The 26,514-nt window shown below is 41.4% G+C and overlaps 1 protein-coding gene across 15 annotated transcripts in view; it reads right to left on the minus strand.

Annotated features, from left to right (window-relative positions):
- Positions 1 to 26,514, minus strand: part of AhcyL1 (Adenosylhomocysteinase like 1) — a 173,461-nt gene that overhangs the window by 26,201 nt on the left and 120,746 nt on the right. The window contains exon 2 of one of the 15 annotated variants that reach the window (XM_086986739.1): positions 1,062 to 1,112. The exons of 13 other annotated variants lie outside the window; for them this stretch is intronic. In XM_086986739.1, the coding sequence (XP_086842865.1) occupies positions 1,062 to 1,112 (51 nt within the window). Of the gene's footprint in view, positions 1 to 1,061; positions 1,113 to 13,413; positions 13,913 to 26,514 lie in introns of those variants that run through there. One more of the 15 variants, XM_022803700.2, reaches the window with a different exon arrangement.

Raw genomic sequence — 26,514 nt, forward strand, 5'->3', positions numbered from 1 at the left:
AAAATTGGAATCAAACCGAGACACTTTGCTGGCAGAACTCTTTTTGGAGATAGATGAGAAATATAGAACGAAAAAATGGGCCATGTTTTTTTTATCGAAACTAGAAAAGACATTTTCCCTTGCAAATACTCCAAGTGTATGTCTATTTTGAAAGTGCCGCAGATTCGGGTCGTAATCAAAAATGGAGTCGGTTATATTATGATGAGGTGGACGCTCCGGGCTCGATCGGATCAATTTCTAATCGGATTACTGTGCCAAATCTCATGAAAGTCCTTAAATTTAAAAAAAAAAACCTTAAATTTAAAACCATAATTAAGCTACTGGATATGGTGCCAGTCAGTCACCGACAGCAATTTCTGAAGCATTTCACTGTTTGTTTAAATAATGCTTTATAATTATTAACCATTATCACAAAGATTGTCAAACCTTCAACATCCATATATGGCCTAGCAGTAAGCATTATATATGCACAGAGATCCAGCCATTACAAGCTAATTGAATTTCTAGACAGGTTAAGGCTTGCTTTTCCCCAGTATGGAGAATTTCAACAGTGGGAGCTATCCATCATGGGATATTTTCTACCTACTTCTCATTTGACCCAATTATTGGCAACGAAAAGGTATATGCCTGCATTGCACGAGTCTCTTTGCTAATATCTTTTGGAATAGTGCGTCACGTAAAAACAAAGGCGCGTGTTCAAAGCGTTTGTATTGGGTCGCTTTTTTCTGCGACCGTTACATTGTCTAATATGATCAAAGTTCTATACATCTCCTTGGAAAAGCTTGATCATCTTTAAGGTATTTTTCTTTTGTAGTCACGCTAAGTTCTATCTTTTATATGCTGCCGCATTTGTTCGACATTTGCCTATCTCCGCTGTCGTTTTCCTCTTACGTTTGGATGCTTGCTCAAGAACAAGTATAATCCCAATTCAGTCTCTTTTTTGTTATAGCACATGCTGTAATAAATTTATGGAAATTTATGCGTTTTTCGGCTGCGCTCCCCATGCACGTTAAAAGGTCTCAGATCAAAACAGTTCCGCCAGTTGAAAAAAGACTACTTACCTCCTCTCCACTGGCGTGACTGTTCCCCTATCTCACGAACTAGAGGGAAAACTGGAAAAAAAAATAGGTTTTATTGGCTTCTAGTTAGGAAGCCACGCATAAGTACAGTGAGTCTTCGCGGTGTCTGTCAACACTTGGGTCTGACAGCAGTGATGGGTGTGGGAACTCACTGAGGGACGGGAACAGACATCCAGTCACTGAAAAGTTCCACGAAGCATTACAAGCTTTTAGGGCTCTTGAAAGGACCCGTAGAATCACGTTTCTACGAGGTCTTTCCAGCTCCGCCCTAACTTTGTGCATTAGCCGTTTCAGCCGACCCATGTCCTCGTGCCCTATCCATGCATACCCGCGTCCGTGTTTTAATGACTTCAATGTAATACAACCAAAATGTTGACAACGCCTATTCCGTGCGACTTTTGTCCATCATAAATTTGTTTAGCTTTTGAACCTTGGAAGATATCATAGGTGACAAGGCGAAACATAAGCGAGACGATACGGGCCCGCGAAACAGATTACTCGGCCAAATCGGGCTGTTGCGTGAAGCAAAAACGAAAGTCACAGCTGAATGAGAACAAGATTGAGCCAAAGGTAGGCTTAGCTTGGTATCATCGTTTATCAGTCGGTAAACTCGCGCGAGCTAGTTGGTATTTTGGATGCATTTAGTGAAATCGAATACATCTGTCAGATGTTCTAAAATGAATGGAACGCCAAGTAAAGCTGCGGCTTTGGCGGAGTCTTGCAGGAAGATAGAGGTCGATGGAATCAAAGATATAAAAGCAGCGGGGTTTGCGCTATCGAAGCGGGTCCGGCTAGTGGAAACCAACCGTCCGGAGGACTGGTTGCAGTATACGGATTGTCCCTTTCCGTGTTCACCATGCTGTATGGAAGGAAGACAGTTTCGATGAAATAGGAGAAATCAGAAAAATTAAGAAAATAGATTTAGCCACGCGGCTTCGTCTAGCCACCGTAATGTACAAGTTGTATGTAAATTTTGTATGCCGAGTTCCTGCTAGCTTATACACGGATAAAACATAAGGAAGCTATACAGGGTTTCGATAGTATGTTATACCGTATCAATAGGTCGATTGTAGACCGTACATACGTATATCATATTTAAGTTAGTTTCGTTGATTACGATTTGTCAGCATTTGTGGCCAGGAAGGCTTGTTTTGCAAAACCCGCAAAAACAATATCAATAATAATACGAAAAAATATGTACTCAAGCGCATTGTCGTCAGTACTGAAGGGATCGTCGTAATCGATTATTTTTTGTTACAGCTGTTCCAGGCCTACCTACGTCACAACTTCAGCGTATTTATTCCGTCGCCACTGTGTAACGCCATCCGCTTGTACGCGTTCTCTTATAGAATAGAGAGATGCTGGTATTTAGTGCTATTTCACGCTCGCCTTTCCTCATTTCCTGCTGCTTTTTGCATTGAGGCAGTGCCTGATTCATGCTTATCATCAGCTTGATAAGAACTTCGGGAAAACGTGGGAAGTGGGGATATGCACAGGATGGTAGCGTTAATGATACAGTCGTTCTCAGCAAGAACACGCGTAGCAAGTGCTTGAATATCTTCGACTGCACGCTAATCGCTGAAACCACGCTCTAACAAAATTTGATTAGGACGCGCCGACCGACCGACCTGGTCCGTTTATAGAAAAAGTACGGAGGGTAAAGTAGTTTTTTTCACTTTTTTTTTTTTTTTTTTTTGTGAACAATGGGGCTCTGAATGGAATTGTGTCCACAATTAAGTAACTTGGAGGACTCACAAATATCTATAGACGATGGTCAGGTGGTCAGGTTTTGACAACAGTTTGACGATAAACGATCTCCTCTCGATGGAGTTCGTCATCATTATAACCATTATTAATAATTTATTATTATTTGGTGATATGGTTCAAAATTAAAATAGCAGCGTGAGAATATTATATACTTCGATTAAACAAAGAAAGGAGGTTTAAGTTACTTTAGTTTCATTAACGCCTTCAATCATATAGACACACAATACAAGCGTCTCCTCAGTAGGTATTCGACTTCAGGTAGTCTCCTTCTTCCAGTTTATATCAACAGGGTAATTAAGAAACCAGTTATTGGAGCCGGTTGCATAGGTCGGCTCTCTGTGATGCTTGCAAGCTAAAATCTTTCATTACCGCGTTCTGGTCAATAGCACAAGTTTCAATTGCTTGTCACTTAAACGGCGCGTAGATTGGTAAGCTTACCTTACGAAACGTTATTATTTTGCCACACTAAAGGTAACCTTTCCTCACATGTAAATGATTAGCAAAGCTATCGATCCGTGGGCGTTTTTGTTTTGTCTATAACGACGCCTGACAAATGCACCTGATCGATGGGCGTAAAGCTTAACATGCTGCACACCTGAACTCGAGTCTCGAAGTTCTCATAGGGTAGCCAGACTCATACTAGTAACTTAAGTACATGATAATTATTTTAGAACTGTATATTCTAATAATAATTAGCAGTTTATTTAACACTATGTAATGTTAAACTCATATAATTATAGTTACTTTGAGCTAAAGACAAGCGGAAAGTCCGCTCCAGCGGTTCTAAATAGCTGGCGCAGGTGCAACATTGTTGTACATATCTGTACTGGACGAGGCGTTCCTTGAACATAACAGAGAGTTCCACGAAGCTACCCACTTCGGCAAATCACCTATCGTCAATGTAGCCTTTTATCGGGGCAGCTGATTTTTTTCGTACGCAATTCAGTTCAATTTGCTCAGAGCTGAACATTGTATCTTTTTCTCCTCTGATCTAGTAAGTTACAAGCTTACCTAAGTAAGTATTGACAAATGCGTTTATTGCTTTCGGATACTGATCCAACCAACGATACCTCGATATCTCCCAGAACCATTGTTGTTAATTAAAGCTGTTTAAAATAGTTGACGAAGTACATCGTCCTATAACAATACGCACAATGAATTTGTTAGCGGGTATAGCTCGGAAAGTTTCTCCAAAAACATTTATATATCAATGAGTAAATATAATAAATATCAATGGGCAGCTTGATCCATCCCCGATAGCGGACATCCCAACACTAAGGCCCGCTGACAGATTTCTTTGGCCTGGACTAACTCCAAGGTACCACAGGCAGCGCTAGAAAGCAATTTACACAAAACGACAGCGAAGCATTAGCTATAGCTCACCCGATTCGAACGTCCATGAAGCACGCTCATTTTTTAATCTCATTTTTTTATTCAGTTCTGGCTTTACAGCGGCAGACGCTTTCGGTCAATGCCATAAAGCTTTCTTATGCATTCAATCTGCTTGACAAACGCTTTTGGTGGCACGACCGACCCCTTCTAGCTATTTTCTACTTTGTTCCCTTCCTATAGTCGCATTGTTTAGATTGACTTCGCGCAAGCGCCTTTGCTTCGTCGGCAAGTTTTGCTATAGGTGGCCTTTTACGCTCAACTGGACGACATTGTGCAGGCGTGTACAAGCCATGGAGAAGCTATTACGTGGCAAATGTTGATTTTGTTATCGCTGGATAATGCACAGACATTATACGCTTGTAAGTCAGCCGTCGAGTTAGGTTGCGCCCATAACAACGTTCACTGGCATCAGCAGTTTTACTAAAAAATCAATGCCGTGGTTGTAACAGAATTTTAGATAATCTGAATGTAATACGTTTAACTGCCGCTGTAATAATATATATGTATCATATGTAACACAACTAGGCCAACTTACTATGAAGGTCTGCTTCTGCTCGAAAATGAGGATTTGTCTCCATTCAAATTTGAGGTCTTCGTCGGGCCTTTATACGGTGGCAAGTAAAAGTGTATTTGGTCAAAGGGAATGAAAATTGCATTAGACTAACTAGGAAAGTTTTGGTGTCGCGTATCGTCAACGTGCTTATAAGCGAAGGGTTCTCTCGCTACAAACAATTGATTCAGTATAAATTGGTCACAAGTCGAAAACGGGCTTAACGGTTATGGCTTCTCAAACACAAGACTGTTCTGACATATAACGTATTGGTAGGAAGTTGTTATTTCCATCCTAACCAAATCAGCCAACATCGGCCCTTCCCATTCTCGTATTTGAACCCGGCTATCGATCTGCAACAGTTCGCAGCAGTAAATCATAGTTACGAAATTGACGTAGAATGCGCCTTTGAAACGCGTTTACAAACCGAAGCGACGAGGACCACGAATAACGATGAAGCTGCAAGCTATCCTTATCCGACAATGAGACGCCATTCCCTTCGCCTTTCACAGTAGAGCATGCCGATGCTCCACGGCAACATAGCGCTAAGACGCAAAGCCTGTTAGTACAACAATTGCAACTGAGGCAGGGAACGGGGGAGACATCTGTTCGCTGTTACTGCTGCTGTGAGGTTTACCACAATAAAGCGCCAGCAATTGCTAGGATTGCTAGAGGGGCACGTGCATCTCATACAGGCCGGCCAAGCTCCAGCCTCGTCACCAAAGAACTTCACTTCGAAGAGAGCGGAAGCAATAATCACTGTTTCGCATTTCACTAAAAAAAAAAAGCCTGTATGACATGACCCGTGTCATTACTTTAATACTGGCTATATGTTTACATTGTGCATAAACGGCGACGACAGCTATGTCCACGGAAATGATTCTTGAAAAAACGCAAATATCGACGGCGTCATCGATTGGTGTGCCACCATAACGGGAACATCCGCATATATCCATTCGCATATCCATCCTTGTATAGCATGAGTGCATATATGCTATAGTAAGGGCTACTATATATATTTTTTTAGATACTTCAATATAGACGCAATAAGCTATTCGAGGGAAGGTTTTACCCGAAGTGCTCCGAACGACCTATCCTACGACCACATCCTATAAGCCCGTTCCTTACGCGAACAGCTAGTTATACCATGTAGACACACTGTTACTACCATTTGAATTAGCATCATACGTCGAAAGATCAATGGCCTTAGCTTGCTTGCAGTATCACATCGACTCAATTATCTAAAGCTACAACTATAACTAATTCCTATGATACTCTCTGAACCGTTATCTATGATAACTCTTATCGAGCTATTGCTCCATAACGAGATGGCCCAATCTGCTAATTTGGATCGATTGTCCACAGCAAAATAGTTCCACCTGTTGCGCGACCAACGAGTCGAACGAGTATTTCTTCTATCTGATGACGCTTACACCCTTTCAGGGGATGCTTAATCGTTTACTGCCCTTTCTTTTCTGCTTGCACAAAACCTAATATAGGAACGGTAGCGATCTGCTGGCACAACAAAAGAATGGTTATCTTTTCGTTTCTTTTTACCTTCATCGTCGCGCGCGTCGGCTATCATGCGTTCAGCCACCCCCACAGACTGGTATTTTTTCTTGTCTTCAATATTGCTGGTTCTTTTGTCGTGGCTGACAGTGCTGTTAGATGTTGCCCCGTTCATAGAAAAATAACAGTTCTACCATATATATATTTCTCGGTTGAGTTCAGGCTTACGCCTCGCTCGAGTAGTTGATGTCGACGGTGATTAAACAAAAATGTCTTATGCTAAACTTGAAAAGGGCTTTTGGTTATGTCTTGTCAGAAGGAGATCCTCTAGCTAGACTGGTAATCTAAAGCAAGGGAAGGATATGGTCTCAGGAGGAGGCTCATTTTGATTATTCGACTATTCAGCTCCGGAGGTCGCTACCCCGACCCAAGTAATGATAACCCTTACGGAGGAAAATGGCAGCTTCAGTGTCCATGATGAACGGTTGACCACAACTGACCAATGACCCTTTCTACCCACTTCCACTACGACCCAATTCACTTCGTTAGAGGATCGGCTAGGTAATAAAGCCACAGCAGGTGCATAATACCCTCATAACTGTACGTTTTTCTGCTTTGAAGTATTGATGATTGTGTCGTGTAACAGTCGGTGTCTCATTTACGAAACACGGATTTCATCTACTGGATCTATCTTTACGGACCTACGTATAATGCTCATCGGCCACGAAATTTGATTGGGGCATGCACTCGCAGATACCGGCTAGTCGCAGTCATTATTTGATTTTTTGCCCCCTTAAAATTTCGCAAAAATGAATGAATGAATGGAAACTGATTTGTGTTTATTCTGATCGTAAAGAGCACAAGTATACCTTTGAAGTATACAACGAATACACAACGAAGATGGTATCTCTCAACCATTATAAAATCACGTTTTAATGGACCAAAGTGTCTGTTACCTAAGATCATTCAGTTGTGCTGCCTCCTGAATGGTAACCTTCCCGGGCATACGCTTTGCGTAGGGCACGTTGGTGAGTCAGTTCAACTGATATTCGTTTTTGCAGGAGGACGGGACTCGGAGAGCGCTCCAAGCAGACCCGCAGTCTCGATCTTCCCAAGCCTTGATAAGGCACCGTGGTATGCTTAAGTACTTCACAGTATTTGTTCGAATGCTACTTTTGTTATAAGCGTTTCCTCGGAAATTCCACAAGCGCAGAGAGCCAAGATACATCTTTATTGAGCTTTGGTCTCAACTTTGGATACGCAAACTTACAGGATAGGGTGCAAAGTTCCTTGGTCAGAGAGAAGTACGCAACGTACACTTCAACTCACAATACAAAGAAGTTCACGTCTTCACACATTCCCGATTTTCGTGGTATAAACGTGGCAGTCAATACTTTTCTACAAGAAGACATTGAGGAAAAGTGACAAATTCGAGACCTTGAGCAGGTAAAAATATCCTGTATCGGAATAGTACGTGTCCACGTGCTTTTCGTTGTGTTTCTTTGAATGTATTTCCTATGTGAAACACATGAAGCATGAAACACAACATTGTTCAAAACGAAATCATACAAAATCGTATACAATATTGGTTTGTAGATTTTACTTGCTTTTGTGATATACAAACAGGTAGGACCTGATAAAGGCCGAATAATTTTCACGAAAAAGGTACCTGCTGGAATAATATAGTAATTTTTGTAAACACTTCAGCCGATAGTCTGACAGGTTTCTTTTTAACGTAGCGGTATACAGTATGAACGAGCAACACTGTCTGACTAGGAATATATATCGTACAGTGAAGGAACAGAATACACCTGCACTTGGCCGATGTAGAAGATAAGCCTTGAGTTCTTGCGTTCTTACCTCTAGACGTGCCTGTAAGCATCCCGATCTCCTCTACATAAAACCTGTATCTTATTGTATTTTAGCTTAAAGTAAACACTTTTGTCAGGATTCAGTAAAAACTTACATAAGAACTTGAGTCTTCACTAGACTCAGATTCTTATATGACCTTCATTAGAGCGCAGCGGCAAAAATAGGTCTACATATATATATATATGTATATATGAATAGCATCACTAGTTGCTAGATTCGTAAATATTTAGATCTACTGATGCGTAGTAAAAAATGCAGAAAGGACGTTTTAACCAAGAGATACACATGATTTGCTTATACTCTATATCAAAGAATTTTTGACATGTCTATATTACACCAACCGCACAAATTGTTTATAGGGGAAATACCGGTCGTAGGCTAATTTAAATTTAGCTTTTAAATGAACGAGCGGTCTCGCCAAAGGTTCGGGAAAGGATCTCCAGTTTAATAGACCTTATATAGCATTCGCTTAGAAGGAGGGATCCATTCGAGATCACAGAACCAGTTCAGGCTCTTAGAAGTTATTGCGGTAACTTCGCAAAAAACACCTTCAACGGTCAAAGCATCACTAGACAGAGGTTTGGTTTGGCTATGGAGTGCGTTAGTACTACGCTATACAATTTCTCCTACAGGACCCATAAAACATCGACTCTAACTACGCCTTACCTTCACTAGTAGCCTTAAACGTTAGCCCTTTAAAGTTTTTCCAAAATCTTGCAGTAAAATAGTTCCATTCAAACATACTGCTGCTTAGGAATTCTATCATAGTTGTCGCAGTATAAATCAAAAAAAAAAAGAAGCAGATTTTGAATCTATGTGACAGCTGTCATGCTTTGCAGAATGTGCCAGAGACAGTCGTAATGGAGAATTTAGTTCGTTCTATTATAAGCATCGAAGAATATTGCTCGATTCAATTGGGTGTCCCAAGAGCTTCGTTAAATACTTATAGAACGTCTATTCAGAACAGCCTTTGGCCCAAATTAGATTTGCATAGGTAGCAGAACGACTAGGCCCTGCAGCGTCCAAATTGCATCGACTAGTAGCAGGAGGCACGCAGGCTACCGTGCGCCTGCCAGTACCGTTCAGGCCGTTGGGGTGATCAAGACAAAGCGTGTCATGCGAAATGCTTTTTTTCCCCCTAATAAAGCCAGTAACCAATAACTAGGACACCGTTTTGGTACTGTTCCTCTTTTCGTCGTATTGGCGTGCATCCTCGTTCATCATCACGTACTTTCTTATCAGCAGTAGCCGCAAGAACTTTAATTAGCTAAGTCTCGGCTTTCTACCCATTCCTTCAAATAGTCGTCTAGACGACGTTGTATAGATCGTTGTCAATCACGTTTGAGGTAACGAAAAAAATTAACTATTGTTCTTTCCACGAACCTGCTTGTTTCCTCGACCATCTGCTTGTACATGCGTTACAGGTAAACAGCACACACATACTAGGTTCATTTTCGCCTCTTTTCGCTGCTTGAGAATCTAGAACACCCGATGGTAAAACCCTTATTCATTTACTCAATTCGTCCGTTTGCTTCATTGCTTTACCCCATATATATATATATATATATATATATAGGGAGTAGAATAGCACAGTGGCGAAAGATGTAAATATAAATAACGGAAAATGTTCGTCTCATTAGGAAAATGAGTACGTTTCCAGTTAATAAAAATATCGGTTCATAAAATCATATTTTGTCATCACACATGAACTATACAATGTGACCTCGAGTGACCGGATAGCCGCCTCTAGATGACTCGTATTTTGACTCCACACAGCCCAGCTATATAACATGCAGACAAACTTTCTACGCAAGAACTACAATGACTCGTGTGACAACTTCGAATATCATCTCGCTACTAACCTTCACTTCAATCATGGAATAATACGGTCTTTTTCTTTAATTGATCAACGACCGATTGTAACCTATTCCAGAAGCTACTAAACCCATGTTTGCAACACACGAGCGCTATTATCGGAGGCATCGTGCTAACGTATTTCGAAAAGCAGCGTGAATACGGGCGATGAACTTTGCATCTTTTTTACGTCCGTCAAGCGTATGCGTACATACGGAAATCCTTCCCCGTTTATAAATTACTCAGGTGCAGATGCGTTGTTTATCTGACTCAGGAAGTGAAATCTATCTGTGCCCCTCGACATCAGACGTAATGGGATCAGCCTTCCTACACGTCAACCGAATGACTCTAACGAACTTCGTCAATGCCACCGCCACGTCACTTCAGAACGGAATCCATCCACTGCTGGCACCGCCAACATAGCCAACGCGATCAGACCAGTCCTTAACAAACAGTAATGGAATATTCCGCTAATGGAAAGGTGCCCATGAATCCACCTGCTAACCCTTCTGCAACCGTATGACGGTTCTTGGCCTGAGTTTTGTAGCACATGTACCCCATATAAGGTTTGTCCATTGGGAAAGGAGAGCGATATCGCCGGTTTTTGCGGCGACCCTAAAGGGATAGTATTTATGAACATGAACTGGGCTTTAGTTTCGACTGCTTAAAAAATAATAAGAAATGCGGAGCTTTCTATTGTGTTAGGAGAATTATTTTCGAATATCTAACATGAATAGCCAGTAATTCATGTCCATTGGCACCCTTTTACTTATTTCATACTTAGGCAAGTTGTAACAATGAGAGAAAGAAGGAGAGGTGTGGGGGGGGCGGAGCGGGGCTAAATAACGGTAACATAATGCAACGAGGCTTTAGACTAGAGAAAAACAAAGCTCACGATCATTTAGGTTAGTCACCGTTTGATCAACTGAACGGGAAACAAACAAGTTAGCCTAATGGCTGTTGTACGCGGCGGGACATAGTGAACTGCGGACAGCCCAAGCCCTCTAAGCCATTGAGAGAATATACTCTACCCATAAGATGTATTATGTGTGTGAATGTAGGAAAACTCAAAATATAACGATCTATTCCAATTTTCGAATAGCATTATCGACGGTATGAAGTACTTTTAGCTATTTATTATCATCAATATAATGCGTATCACTAATTCCTTGTCTGAATGACATGTTGTAAGCACTTTGTAAATGATGTTGAAAGTTTAACTAATTTAGCTCGTACCACAACGTCGAATGACCCATGCTTTTGACCAGTTTGCGGACCCAGCGGATTGTCCACCACCATTGCGGCTGCCCTTTTCCTCAGCAAAGTTGCGGACACTGGGAACCGGCGTTGAAACACATTAGCTTTACTGGCTTGCCTCAATGCGTTGTTATCTGCTACAAGTAGACATTCTATCGGTCACTGGGATTGATTCCACGGCTATTGTATCACTACCGTTATTGGCACCTTACTTCTACTGCATCAGAGCACAAAGGCATAAAACAGGGTGAAAAAAGCAATTCGTTGAAGCCGCCGCTCTGAAGTATCATGTGTCGCAACAGGCATGTGAAGGCTCATATGTGCTTAATCAGTGTAAGTGTTGCTTTTTCCAACAAAAGAGATTGAAAAGGCCTGGCGGATCGTTCATAATTATGCGGGGGTGTAAGAGTTGCGACACACTGCCGGCTACAGGAAGGCTCGTTATAGCTGTTGACACTTCTGCTTCATTGAACAACGTAACGGAACCACTCAAAGGACTTTACACATATCAGTAGAACATCAGAAGTTTGTTCATGTAAGTTAGACAAAATATCCCAATCGAAGTCGTGGTGTAGTGACTTGCGATTGCCCGCTTTAGCTGATGGGTGTTTCTAGAAGTCAACAGTTTCAACAATTTTTTTCGTTATTCCAAAGTTTCAGAGAAGTGTGCACTATCTTGCACGTTTGTGAAGTTTTTCGCAGATAAGCACTTTTCGCTAGGACCATTAAGTTCAGGCACAAACTAGCTGGTTAGTTAACTGGTCCGACGGAAGTTCCTATATGAGCTGTACAACAAGAAAGGCTGGCGAACGCATGAATTCAAATTGGGCAGGGTTAGAGAGGTTTTGAAAGCGTCGGCTGAAGGGGGCCTGTCTGAAACGCCAGTCAATCAACTCAGAAAGCTCTTTCTCTTCATGCAAGGAAAAAAGGCTAAAGAAAACCCGTGATGAAACAATATCAATAAGGACTCTATGACGACATTTGTCAGGATCTAATGAGCTGCACAAGGTACGTATTACCGACAGGCAAGGTATATTTGTATGGCAAGCATGCACACACGTGTATGTCTACGGGTAGGTAAGTTCACAGAAGTAATGAAACGATTCAATTAACTTAGACAGAAAGGACCATCTGTTCTTTAAATTAATTTATGCCTTTACGACAACCGAATTAATTGATTCTAAATTACGTTTGTTGACGACGGTCACCTAGTAACAGCGCAGTCCACACGGATCCGTTCGTTGACAACAGCGAATGGCGTGTTTAAACCTAAACGCAGGTTACTTTAGCATAATATATATTAGGTTTGCGTGAGAAGGCACCCTCGTGTATTCATTCATGTCCGAAATAGTCCGAAATTTTGAAGTTCTTAACACGCAATTTTGTCCTGGGGCTTGCGCTGACAGCGTCAATAAGACAATGAACAAGCCAGCAAACACGATCATTATGATTCAAGATTCGAGTAATTTCATTCTTTAAGGGAAATCCTTCCCAAGAAATAATGAAGGTCCACTTTGCCGCAGACCAATGTACGCATTAAAATAGTTAGGTTTTTCAACGGCATGCAACCTTTTGTCAAAGGCAGAATTTATGGGCCACTATGTCCTTTTCAGCGTTAAAAAAAGCACGTCTGGCAATACCCGTTTGCCGGCCAGCTGTAAGAACTTTAAGCATCGCACATATTTTGTTACTACTATGCCCTTCCACTGATACAATTGCTGTCAGATGACACACAAAGCAGCGACAGAGTAAAAAAAGGGGCTCCATCTAGCCAGAAGCTTCCATATGCCTCCAAAACCGTTCCATATGTCCACAGAGTATTCGCACAATTTTTAAAAATAGATTGTATGATATGCGCTTTTTTAAATTTAGTTTTTATTTGTTAAACAGCGTCGCTTATTTTTTGTCTATGTTCCTTATGCTAATATCCTACGAGCAATTTGTCTTCCGTATCTATATCTGCTGCGTCGTGGCCTGCGGCCTAATTTCCTTAGCTTAAATTCATTTTATGAGCTATGTACAAAGTTCATACCCAACAAAGTTCACCTGTGGACAACCGAATACTATACAAATAATGCATAGTTACTCACAAAGGAACACCACAATTGAACAAACATTAACCAACACACTTACAAATAGACCATAATGGCTCTCTGGTGGAGGAAAGTAATCGGCGGTGAACTTCATTCTCGTCTGGTTCACGAGGCTGAATATTCGTCGAGACATCGTCACTGAATACGTCGTCTGCAGGCATCGTCGTACCATTCGATGTGTCTCTGCAGTAGAACCGGACAGTTTCCTTTCGTATTTGTCCTCGCCGACTTTGGCTTTACAACGAGTGCCGTCTACACGTTTGCCTTAGTTGGCATGAAATGAACTATCTCTAAGACCGCCATCGACACTCGGATAAATCCGCACAACAATGAGGACCTGCTACTACAAGTTACAAACAGTAGGCTTCGTCAGGACCTCCGATAGGACTTTACGGTGCATTTCACTTTTTGGTCCTACTGCAACGAGTTTTAGCTAGACTCTAAGTCGTACTCAACGAATCCGTGGAATCACCACACTATATGTTAGCAACGACTAATCTCATCGTCGTAAGGAGACATGCGCCAATCGCGTAACGGCCTACGTACCATGCTGCTAAGTGGGGGAAAACGACGGGGTAAGCGTCCGCTAATATGGTCTTAAGATAGAAGCGGTAAACTTCTAGCCTTAACGTCATTTCCATCTCGCTCAACTAATTACTCGCGTATACTGCTTGTTATGTTAAATGGCTAGCCACCTGACTTATCTTATTACCTTCCCAACCTGCCTTATCTCTCGTCATGGAAAAGATTGTAAAAGATATTTTCGTGGCAGTCTACACAAGCGAGGGTATCTGGTATGACGACGGATGCTTTTGTTTGCTTTGTCCTATCTGTCTAGAATGTGAACAGCTGAAACGTGTCTGGTACTTAATGTCTGTCATTATCTACTGATCAGTTTGCGTAAACGATATATACAGACATAGGCTATCCAATCGTTGTTTAACGCTGCGCCTGTCGACTGAAACCTGACATCTACGTTGAGTAAAACTGCTATGGAAATACTCATTATCGATATGTACTTATTATATAAAATTTAGGCGGTAAAATATAATTCAATGTTTTTTTTTTGACGACCATTTAATCGGGTCCGGAAACGGTGCAGCCTTAACCTAATCTAGAATACAGCCTGTTGACGCTACAAGTATGATTACTGAATTCTATTCGCATTATTTCGTAGCCATTGTACTATTCTACTATTTCATCGATTTGTAATATTTCCACCGCGATTTTAAGAACGATATCCTTAAGAACATGAGCAGAACATTGGCTACCAGTAGTATTTACATGCCAGGACCTTTAAAATGTAAAACCTTTAAAAAGCTTAAAAATCTACGTTCAAAACAATTTAATGATAGGCAAAGTCTAAAGAGCACTACTGATTCCCAAATGTAAATTAACAGATTTTTCGAGTCAGAGCATACTCTTTAAGCTTGGTTTCTTTCCGGTGCACAATGCCCATTGAGAACCACGACGAAAATTTTGAAACAATCATAAGGATGCATTTACTTCATAGCATAAACCGTGATGTCCAATTTTCAGATCATATATTTTGTGGGCCTTCTCTGTTATTACATACGATAGGCGTCGTATCTAGCTTACTTGTACGCTCGCAGTAGGTTAATTTGTTGCATTAGACGACTGAATGCGGTTAGCACCGTTTCTAAGGCAACTTCTACTAGTCTGTTCATAAGAAAATGAAACAATATTGTAAGACTACTATAGAAAGAGTACTATGAAGTCCTTGGGATGCGAACGGGCACAGTAACGCGCTTGACATACGATCAATGATAAAAGCTATTGAGGTTTTGATTGAGGGTGAACAAATCAGATACGAACTCGTATACATGCCACCCTAATTGAAATCCCTGCATAAATACAAGCGCATAGATGGAAATGTATTCGCTCTAATTCACCCGTTATCAGAAGCTCGGAAATTTGCTCATCAGCCAGTTCCTTCTTCCTCGAGGTCTTCTTTTGGCACATCGATGCACACAATCGGCCCGTTAGCTAATCGCGACTCTTTCTTTCCTCGAGTTCTTCCTCGTTTCGTAGCCCTGGTCCTCCAACTCTTCAACGAAAAGTGATACTAATAGATCTAAAGGGATCCTACCGCCAACCGGACGTATGGAAACGCCTGCATAAAACGCAATGCAGACGTCATCATCGCCGTCTGCTGTTGTCATTGTTGTGACTGATACTGTTTTGGTATTTCTCCAGAACGTCAATGAAGGACTAAGTTAAGGAGGCATGGGGGTTGCTGGCCTCGGTCCCTTAAACGGGGGCAATTTTGCGAGCTGCAGCAGAATTAGCGTGTGCCGATGTACACACAGCAAAAATACGCGGGTATTTACTATGAATCTCTGCGGTTTTTCTTAAAATTTATGGGCGGGTCGATGTTTAGGTTGAGTGGGCGTATAGCCTAACAGCTACATCTTAGCCTGATCAGCTCACGATATGGCGACAAAGCATATTGTTTACGCTGGTTACATCGAACACCCATATGTTCTACGGATTCCCCGATGTAGGACCTTTACATTTTAATTTTATATTCGCGTTCGATGCATCGAGAAGTCTTAGTGGAAGCAGGCGATAAAAACCAACACGGCTTTTGATTTAGATAGTAAAAAAATCAGCAAAGAAACTCCCGTCAGGAAACCTGAAAGTGGCCGTCCTATTTGAGAGTTTCCTACACAAAAACCAATGGGCCATGTAAGCCCCATTATCTACTGTGGCCAGATTATAATGCAAAATGGCGCAGGACGATCGCTTATCCCCGGCCCTAGCCCGTACCCGAGCCTGAGACCCATCAAAATTATATAACGATCCACAATAATACAGCACCCCTATAACAGGACGTTACTGAATAGTAAAACCAAGGATCTTACAGGTAAGAAAGCCGATCGAAGAAGGCATATGGCACGAGAAATCCCTGACTCTCTGTATTCTGTTCAATATTGTTGACGTTGCTTTTATTTTCGGATAGATGGATAAGATTCACTATAATAAATATTACAATGTGTTTACTATTTTCTTACATACTTCATCTATTTGTTATGTGGCATTAGACACTTATAATGAAAACAGCATCTTTGCAGCGGATACTTTCCTTATTTCCTTTGCTTCCGTTGTTATTGTGCTTAGTTGAGATGCATAACGACATAATCGTTTAGAAGTATGTTGCAGTTGCGCCCTGGGCATTAGGGAAACAGTACGTCTACTTCCCCGGGCTTGCCTGCGCTCGTAATTTCAAGTCCTAGTGAGTCAGTATCACAAACTTCACTTATCCCGACCCTGTCATCATCATCATCATCTCTTCGCTAATCTCTGATATCTCAATAGTGAACGTTGCATAGATCCCTTTGTCTTTAGTTTCTTCACTGGCGCGTATCCCAGATGATACGTTCCACATTCGTACTTATATTACTATTCTCCAGCATTGGATCGTTGCTCTCTCCGCCTTGAACTGCCTTTCGGTGCTCCTGACCAATTTAGCCCGAACGCTACGCGGGCTGAGTATATCAAACACCACTCATTTACAACCTGGCTGCTCGGATAGCTGTTCAAGAAATAAGAGACCGATTAATGGCGCTGGGGCAAACTGTAATCGTGAGTATCTAGTACGGACAAAATTGGAGAAAGCGGGTCGATGGAGGCCAAAGAAAAGAAACAAGAGAACACCTTTTTTTTACGTAAGAGGAAACCGAAAAATCAGTTTTACTCAATTTGATGAAAGTGTTGAGTATGTGTCGATGGAAACTCGTCCTTGTTCGTCAACGAAAAGACCGTGTTCCTTTCCGGCCCCCTTTGTCAACGTATAAGAAAATCGAAAAATCTTCTAGGAGGCGATTAAGAGTACGAACGAGATTGGAAAGCGCGCAAGAGGCAAAAAGATACAATGGAAAAAAATTTAGCGAAAACAAGCTACTGCAGTCGGCGGTTCCTGATGCCGATGTAGGGGATGATGCTGGCCGGCAAGCATCAGCAAGTAACACTGAAAAGCACGTTCAGTGCGTTTCTGCTAGTGATCAGATTGAAGAAAGAAACGGGACGCACAAATGATGGAAAAGGAAAAGGTGTTTCCTCAGTGTAATTTTCTGTTTCATCGGTACCCTGCAATGCCATTCTCAATTAAGGTCCCCTAAATGCTCCAGCCTTTTGCTTCCTTTCGTCGTCTACCTCCGTCTCAGAACAGCTTGAATGGTAAAATTGATTCTGGATGGACGAATGTTTGAAAAGTTTACGTAGTACATGCGGATTGACTAGGCTTGGGGCTTACGAGCTTCGGTTTTTAAAAAAAAAAAAGCTGTGCAAAATTGTGTTCGTTGATAAGAGACTAGGATTAGAAGGCAATGTTCTTTCTAAATACCAACCTAGATCTTGAAAGATGCGTATGCGTTTCGAAACAACTTGCGCGTGAAGAGTCGAAGATATATTCAAAATTATACTGTATTCGATGTATTTTTTGAAAATAATATATATATATGAATCCTAGTATGAAGATAGATATTTTAGGGAAGTGCGGCACGCTAGAGAAAAGGATATGCTTTATGCAATCGAACAGTCAGCACCTTCTTTAGAAAATTAAGGTGAAAAAATTTCAGTCCCGAGATTAGAAATGTTTTAACGTTTATTATCCAGATAGTCTGCTTTGCAAACCGAAAGATATGACACATTGCCTTTACCTGGAAGTCTATGGAGAATTTTTGAAAAAACGGAAGGAAAACTCAGCTGGACGGTACCAAAGAAACAGGTTCGATCCGATGGATTTCATAAAGAAAAGAGAAATTAAGTAACTTGAAAACTCTGAACATCTGAATCTGAACTTTAGTACGTTTATACGCACATAACTGGTGTAGACGAAGAGAAAAAGCAACTGTCTCAATGTAACTTCTATAAAGGACATGGTTTGATTCGTAAAGGCAGTTCTCCATGTTTATATACTAGAGGATTTAGTCCGTTCATCATTTGCAATAGTAACAGACGCCGAAAATTGCACACCTGCCCTTTGCAGTCTCTAGAAGGTAATACTTCATCTAACACTAGTTTAAAAAGCACACTAGTTATGTGATGTTACTGTATAACGCATATACGATCACGATTAAGGTAAACAATAAAAGTGCTATACATACGTTATTATTTTAGCGAGAGAGCAGGATAAGATGAAGCAGAACTCTCTGAAAAGAGGCGGTTTGACCCTCCAGCTTTGTTCACCTTTATTGGAGCCGCAGGGGAAACGCATGCTGCCATCATTCCCTTCAGGTTAAAATTTTGTTCCAAGGGGACATGATTATGTTAATTTGTAGGATGTGCCTTCGCTACGTTAAATCTCTCTGCAGATCCAGCTGTGCACATGGCTGAAGCCTTGATTCCGACTGCCTTTACTCAGGTGAAGTGTTCGCTTGCGTTCGTTTCGTGGCAGAAAAACTAGACACTACGTAGTCCTGTTCTGAGGTTCATCTGCTTCTATTGCGCTTCTTCTATTCGTGCGACAGCACTCGAGTGCGAGAAGGATGAGAGAAGCCTGTGGTCGAGAAAACTTCATTTTTCACTATACGTTCAACTTAGTTTAGGTCAAAAAGACCGCCAACAGACAAGCGAGCAAGGTGTTCCAATATGCGCCAGCCTTCCTTGTCCGCTATTGCCCCACAGTACCGTCAGCGTACCGACTCATCACAATATCGTCAAAGACAAAATGGGCTGGAGTAAAGCAACAGCTTTTCCTGAACTTGTGAAAATTGACATGGGATAGGCTACTAAGCGACGGCAAAGTAGGGCCTTATTTGCAGTGGGAAAATAGGTTAAGCTCCGAAACCAAGCGCCTACGCAGAGATGGATCCTTTTTTTTAACCCTACGTTTTAAAAATGCGCTAATTTCCAATTGGCTTAAAAACTTTTCGCTAGGGCCTTGCGGAGACGAACGGCTGCGAATAGATTATGATGTAGTGTGAACATGAGAACTTATCTTTTGATAATGCATTGCGATTTGCATGCATAGTTCAGGCGTCCCATGAAATCGACATGTTGCTTGCCATGGGTTGCCGCCACCGTCAGGTGGTGAAGTAGGCGGAGATATGATGAAAGCGTCTTTCTGCTCGCTGCCAACTATTTCTACTGGAATGGAAAGTGTTACGGTTTGGCGCCCGTCGAGGCACCTGACGCCGGTATAGAATCCTGTGAAAACGAGATACACGAGTCGAAAGGTAAAAATTGGTGCTTGCTTCATCTTCGGAAACCATTCGGAGCCAAGCACCCGCAAGTAAACATCGCATTGCAAACAGAAGTAGTAACTTAAAAGTTGCGATCTATTCATGTAGTGGATTCTGTCAACGAAAACAGAATAGAACATAACCGTTGCGTCTTGTAAGAAGTAGGGTTTGTCATGAATGTGAAAAGAAAATTATTTCTGTGCAGAGCTCCTTTGTCGACTCCTAGTGAGGAACGAAGTGGGTCAACAGCGACGGGTCAGCATCACTGATTCTATTGGTTGTAGGTTTTCAAAAAACTTGGACCAACATATGTAACGTTCGGATACTTAATTTCTAGTCGCAAATTGATAAATTTCATAAGCAAAGACAGTAACCAAAGAGCTCTAGGTTACTTACCAATATCACTAGCTATACGAAAGACGTCGACCGAGGTTCCACTACGAAGACTCTATTCTATAAGTGGCACTTGATGTTTTTAATTACATAATATTAATGTTGGATTTGCCTTTGTTGAATGTTCGAGTATAAATGTGCACACTTTACTAGCTTTCAATATGTCCAGCCAATAGTCAGTATTATCAGACGGCGCTACTGAACGCACACGCAGGGTTATGCCGCGTGTAAATCAGATACAGCACCTGGACACGTGACCGTCTTCATTCGACAGTTCGTTCTGGAAGACCATTTGATAAAGGCGAACAAAAAAAAACTGAGCCAAAGACGCAACCGGTCATACGACGATACATTGAAGCTTATATATTGCTAGGACCCCTTCGGTCCTCTCCAAATCCGCCTACACTTATACATAGTCTATATTACCTCGCCGAATCAGCGATGGCCAAAAAGACATCTTCACCAAACAGTCGGTACCATTTGGCTGGGTTAGCCCCTGATCAAAACGATGACAGATCCCATATGGGTACACTTAGGTACCTAATAATCTTTTCTACTTCCAGTTTTGCCCTCCCTTTCGCTTTTCAATGTCTCTTTATGTGTCTAGATAGATACGCCTACAGCTTATGACACATATTTATTCATATCGACCCACATGCACACACACACGTCGTCAGACCAATGCTGTCACGCCTCCACGCACTATTAACTGTAGAGTAAGGAAATTCTGCTTGTCATCATGAGGACCATAAATAGACGGCTGGTAGAGTCTGACGGAACGCCTAGGGGCCATACCGGACGCAAAACTTAAACATAAAAGCCGAGCTGGCGATCCTGGGCATTTAATACCGCTAAATAGACTGCAATACATATCGGTTAATAAAGGACGTGACAGCCCTGGGGGCAAAGTGAAACAAATAGAAATGGGGAGGAAAATCGAAAAGGTTTAGATTTGACCCACATAGAAGTGGAAACCCACTAAAGCTCCTGGAATATAATGATACTAGGCTTTCATGCCGATCTTCGCCTTTCTAGCTTTCAGCGCTTCGCGCGCTAATAACCGGAGAGCCCACGGCTTGACATACGCTGGCATTCTGTGCTAGAGTATAGCAGCTAGCAGACTCTAATGAAACGTTGTACTGTCTTGGCCTCGCTTCGTGGGACCCTGATTCTTCCTGTGCTAAAGAAGAATAAGAACCTGCATGCCTTGATCCAATCGTACCAGCAACACCAGAAATGTCAACTTCTGAAAATCCTGATACCGACGCGATACGACTACGAAATGCAAAAAGTGGATAAGTTATAGCGAGAGAGTCTTGCGCATAGTCCGACCCACGCTCTGTTCAAAATATCTGATAAATGGAAAATTTTGAAGAATGGACATTGTGCTTTTGATCGTCTCTTGCAGAACCGTCACGTCAGCCACAAAAAATTTACAAAAAGGGGGACTATCTAGGAGCCGATAAAGCAAAAGAACAACAAGCCGAAAAAAAAAATCAAGTATAGAGAGAAATCACTGACATTCATCATATGCAGCTGTTTTCGAGCATCACGGTTACCTATAAATTGGATGTTTACGCTTTATAGGTTCGGTTAAAAAATTATTTTTAATGAGATTATGTTTTTTAAACACTATGTATAAGATCGTGCGGAGCTAGTCCTGTTTCCGGAAACAGTACGCTCCAACCCTGGCTATAATCACGAGGAACCTGTAAGATATCATAATAATGATAGTCAAGAGGCTCAAAGCTACACAAATATGAATAGTTGAAATTCCCTGATTTATGTAATTAAAGGTAATGGTTAGCCCACTGTATAACAAATTCGAGCTGAACCTCTCGATGTACGTAGGTATAAAGTCTGTTTAGCACTGTCGCAGACGAAGGCCGATGCAGACATCTCTCTTTCAACTTTCGAAGTATAGGCATGATTCAAAGTACATAGGTTTTTTTGTATTGTGACTCATCTCTATACCTGTTTACTCTGCCTAATTCAATAAGTTCTATGCCTTTGTTAATTTTCGTATAATTTGAATAATGAAATAGTGTCATGCAAAGGAGAATACACGTCGAAAATAAGGACGCATTCAAGGCCAAAACAAACTTTCAGGATCTAAGATAAAGCTTAGGCGCTTTCCAAGCAACACCATGCAATATTATGTGTACATATTGGAAATTGTACATATTGGAAAGAATATATATGCATATGCCATAACATAAGAGCAAGTGTGTGATATATATTTAACTAAATTTGAAAGGACAATTTCTTTACGCACCAACAGTAAGTAGAAAATACTAACAATTTATTGTAGTAGCAAAATAGACAGTATAATATGTTACAGTAAAAACTATTTGCCCTTTGATTTCATATTTTGTACCTTTTCTTCGTCTTTATGGAATGCTTAGTCCATTCCAGGGAACTTTTTTCGCTTGTTGTAATAACTTCTAACAGAACTAGTGCCATAGCGGTTAAACCTTTCTTCTCAACTGCTTGTTGACTACCTAGTATCGCCTTGCTACGGAGCCTTATGTCTCAGGAAATATGCATTGCCAGGGTAGACCGGTGGTCTGTCTCCCGCTTGTTTTCCTATCCTTTACATTTCTTTAATAAAATGTGTAAGGTGCCTAGGATCCAGCACAAGGCCCTTCGCTCTAGGTCCACTTTTCGCCGATCAATAGACGCTACCCCAGTGAACACTGTTGTTTATTCTTGTTAATGTCTCCGAAACTACGTATCGGCGTGGGATCTCGAAGGATGTTTATGCTGGACGAGCAAACCGAGGACGGTAACACAATATACAACCGCACATAGAACCGCGTCATGGAAACCCTGACATGAATGGCGACGAAGAGAACATGATCACAACGTTAAAACTCAAGTAAAATTTTTCGCTCGTGAACAGAAATAGCGATTTCTGCTGCAGTGCTTTTTACAAGGATTGCAGAAGTCGTAAAAGGATTTACTCTCGATAGTAGGAAGCGCGACCGAGCATAAAGTCGAGAGATATATATCTAGTCTGTGGAGATTGCTGTATTAAAACTGGTAGCTGATAAAAAATGCCAGTGACGCATAAAAGCGAGCAGGCAGGCATGGATAATTATTCAACTATAACCTTACCGCAGAGGGAAATTTAAAGAAAAAGCTACACAAGTACGAGCGCACAAAATGAACGAGTAAATATATCGTTGCTTTAGCGCAGCTGCTCATTCACATCTTTCATTATAACGGTTTTCGCCGATCGCCTTCTGCCCAAAACAGCTGGACCGATGTGGTAACGACGAGAGTTGGAGCGATCTTCCAACAATCGTTCCCTACCGGCCTAAGGCTTCAACACCTCAGATCTTCTTTATCCCCTTCTCCTACTGTTCGACGATCTAAAGAACACCAGTGCAAACACATCTACTCCTACAAGCCAACCTCCAAGAGCCACGCCTTATTTAGGCCGTTACATTACGTGTAGATACATTCATTATACGACAGACAAGCACATACGTAAACGCATGCACGGCTGACATCGCCTTTACCAGAAAGTGAAGTGAGAAAAGTCCTTGGCAGCCTCACTGCACACGACGAAGATGGAGGCATCAGAAAAAGTTTCCTTACAAAGTTCTCCTTAGAAAATAGGGTATCAGGTGAAAGCGCTAATTATCCAAAGGAGCCTCTGTCGTATTCAACAGTAAAAACCTAGATTACCAGCAAAGGTTGTGCTTCGATTACATGTCGCAATGTAAACTACTGTCGCCAAGCTTCAGCGGGTGGGATTGTCGCCTAAAGAAGGAGACGATTGAGATGTGATGGCCGGAACATTGTCTGTGTGGATTATTGTTTCTGACGTTGGTGACAGCGACCCTTCCTCCAAGGCCGACCGCAATGCGACAGATATGCCCCGCATAAGCGAGGAACCGCCTAGAGCATAGCAGGAAGATAGATAGCGGTTGCATCCCTGGCAGCTGCCCAAATACGTCGGACTTCACAGCTTCCATTCTATGCGGGGGATCTCCGTGTGATCGGGATCGCTGAGGACATAGCGGCTGCATGTCTGAGTGTGGCACAATCTCTAGCGAGAAAAAGCCGGCAAGAAAGAAGTGCCTGCAGAAGCGATTTCAAAGGCGATAGTTTCTGTTTGACGTGTACTCAGAGTCTTGGGCATCAGGGGTTTGGATCGGGAGCAATGCTGAACGTAAATCAGTGGTCGAAAAAGGAAGGAAGGATGGTATTCGAGCCGTGAAATGACAAACGGCTGTTTTCTACCGGCTGCTACGGTGTAAATACCACTTCGTCATGTTTGCTAGCTATCAGAAGCAATACATGTTAACATTATCGAGAATTTCACTGTTTTCATGTTGGATGAAAAATGGGGTTTAAATAAAATGGAATTTTAGTTAGTACGAACGTATAAGACGCATGAAACGTATACGCTTAATATCTGGATTTTGTTTGACCGTGTGGCATTGTTTTATGTACGAAAACTATGTTCTATTGTATATGAACAGCTTATTGAAGGACACACCTTTATTATGCAAACCTTGAAGCCTATTTTTCCTCGTTCTTTCGAGACAATTGACCCACAAAAACTGACCATTACAAAGTAGTCCAGTAAATATTTGCATCACTGGCACAACCAGCGCCTGCCTATTTTGATCAAAATAGGCAAGAGCCTATTTACAGTCGACCGTACAAGTACACCATCCCTCACCATTGCATCATCGTGCAGATGTGAAGAGGCCTACACGATCCAATTATGTCACGACGCTTTACTTTACACCCGGGTCCAATTGTCCACTCAATATCATTATCATAGTTATCTTTTATTCTTGCCACTACGAATCTTCTAGTTACAAAAAAAAAGGTAACACTTCGATCACTTGTAAATAAGGTGCTGACTTCACATACTCACACCGGTACAAAAGGTCTGCTTGACACACCCTGGCATATAGACTCAATATATAAACGTCTTGATCAAAACTCTTCAAAATTCAAGATGAAATATGAATATTGTGAAAGCAAATTTACTCGTTGCGATACCTGTCATCGTCTTCGCAGCGAGAAAAAAAGTTTCGTCTTAGTAACATTATACGAAGACCTGTTGTATTAAATGTAAAGGTTTTCTCAAAGTGTGTAACATTAAAAGGGTGAATGTGATCGTTAAACTCTTAATGTGCGCGCCAGCTTGAAACTTAACAATAAAAAATGATTACTTCATTTATTATTTCAATGTTTTAATCACGATTCGCATGCATATCTTCAATTCTGCTTTCTGTGTATGCCGCAATGAGCACCAATGTTATCCCAACATGGTGTAATATCTATACCTCAGTTGTTTAAAAACAGCGCCTATCAGTCTGTGGGGTGACAAGGTATATATTAATCAGTATAGGCTGCAATATCCCCACCTATCGATCCCCTCCAACGGAAGTTATATTCATAAAGGTGCTATAATTCAAGTTAGTCTAATTTTTGCAAATTGAATAGGAGCGAGTTTCAATTTTTTTCTCGCACATCTACAAACATTTTTATCTTCTAACTTTATGAGGCTGTCAAGGGCTCTTTTCGACGACTACGAAACGGGCAACTGCCCTCTTGTCACAGCAGGTGATATTGATGAAACCCATCGTGTAGTTTCAAATTCTAGCTTCCACGACCTATTTTGTTGTCGATTTTTTTCCGTTTATTAATATTCAACTGCAATTTTCCTGTATTAAAAATATTATTTCTACAAATTTTCCGCTAGGTACGCTTTTACAGCGCTTCAAGTGTTTTCTAAAAAGTCGACTTAAAAATGTAGAGGAGTCCTAGATAACAGAGGGGAATAAGAAACATATCCCTATTTAAGAGATAACCAGTACTGACCTAGTTTTAGGTAGGAAGGCAAAACTTGAGCTTTCAATGGTAAATGTCTTTGAAGGCGCTTTCGATGTTTTTTAAAGGTAACACTAGCATCAGCAGCACTGACAATTCAAGGTAGAGTTCGGCCTTTACCTTCCAAAATGTAAAGCACCGAAGCTCGAAGGCTCCAATCGTTCAGCCATGACTAACGGTATGCTTAGAACTATACTGTCGAGGAACACTGCCATTACCTTATTGAACTCGCCCAGATCCCCCGTCGAGACTTGTATACGACTCAGTACTCTGTGCCCTGTCCGATTTCCGTTAGTTTCCAATGTTTATACGAAAGGGAGACATTCCCTCCATGACCGGGACTCCACAATAAGTCCTTTGCATAAAAAGTCATTGTTAGTGACGTAAGTGGCGTTTCGCATTGGCCATATCTATTATTACTCACCGAATTCCATTTATCGATTTAAGCATTGTTTCATTGTTGGCTATTAGAAGAAATAAATCGCAAACTATGAGAATGTATGAAGTAAGTTTGAAATACTTTAGGAACTTCTTACAAGAGTAGTTGTAACGAGCAGGACATAAAATATAGCTAAATCGAGTCCTTTAAAATGTGTTTTTTGTCATAAATGTAGACGTCACAGCATCCATATTTTGTAGAATTTCGTGCCGGTGACACTTTTCTATGATCTCAAAAGATAAAG

This window comes from Varroa destructor, unplaced genomic scaffold, assembly GCF_002443255.2.
Source record: "Varroa destructor unplaced genomic scaffold, Vdes_3.0 BEIS01000004.1, whole genome shotgun sequence".
NCBI lineage: Eukaryota > Metazoa > Arthropoda > Arachnida > Mesostigmata > Varroidae > Varroa > Varroa destructor.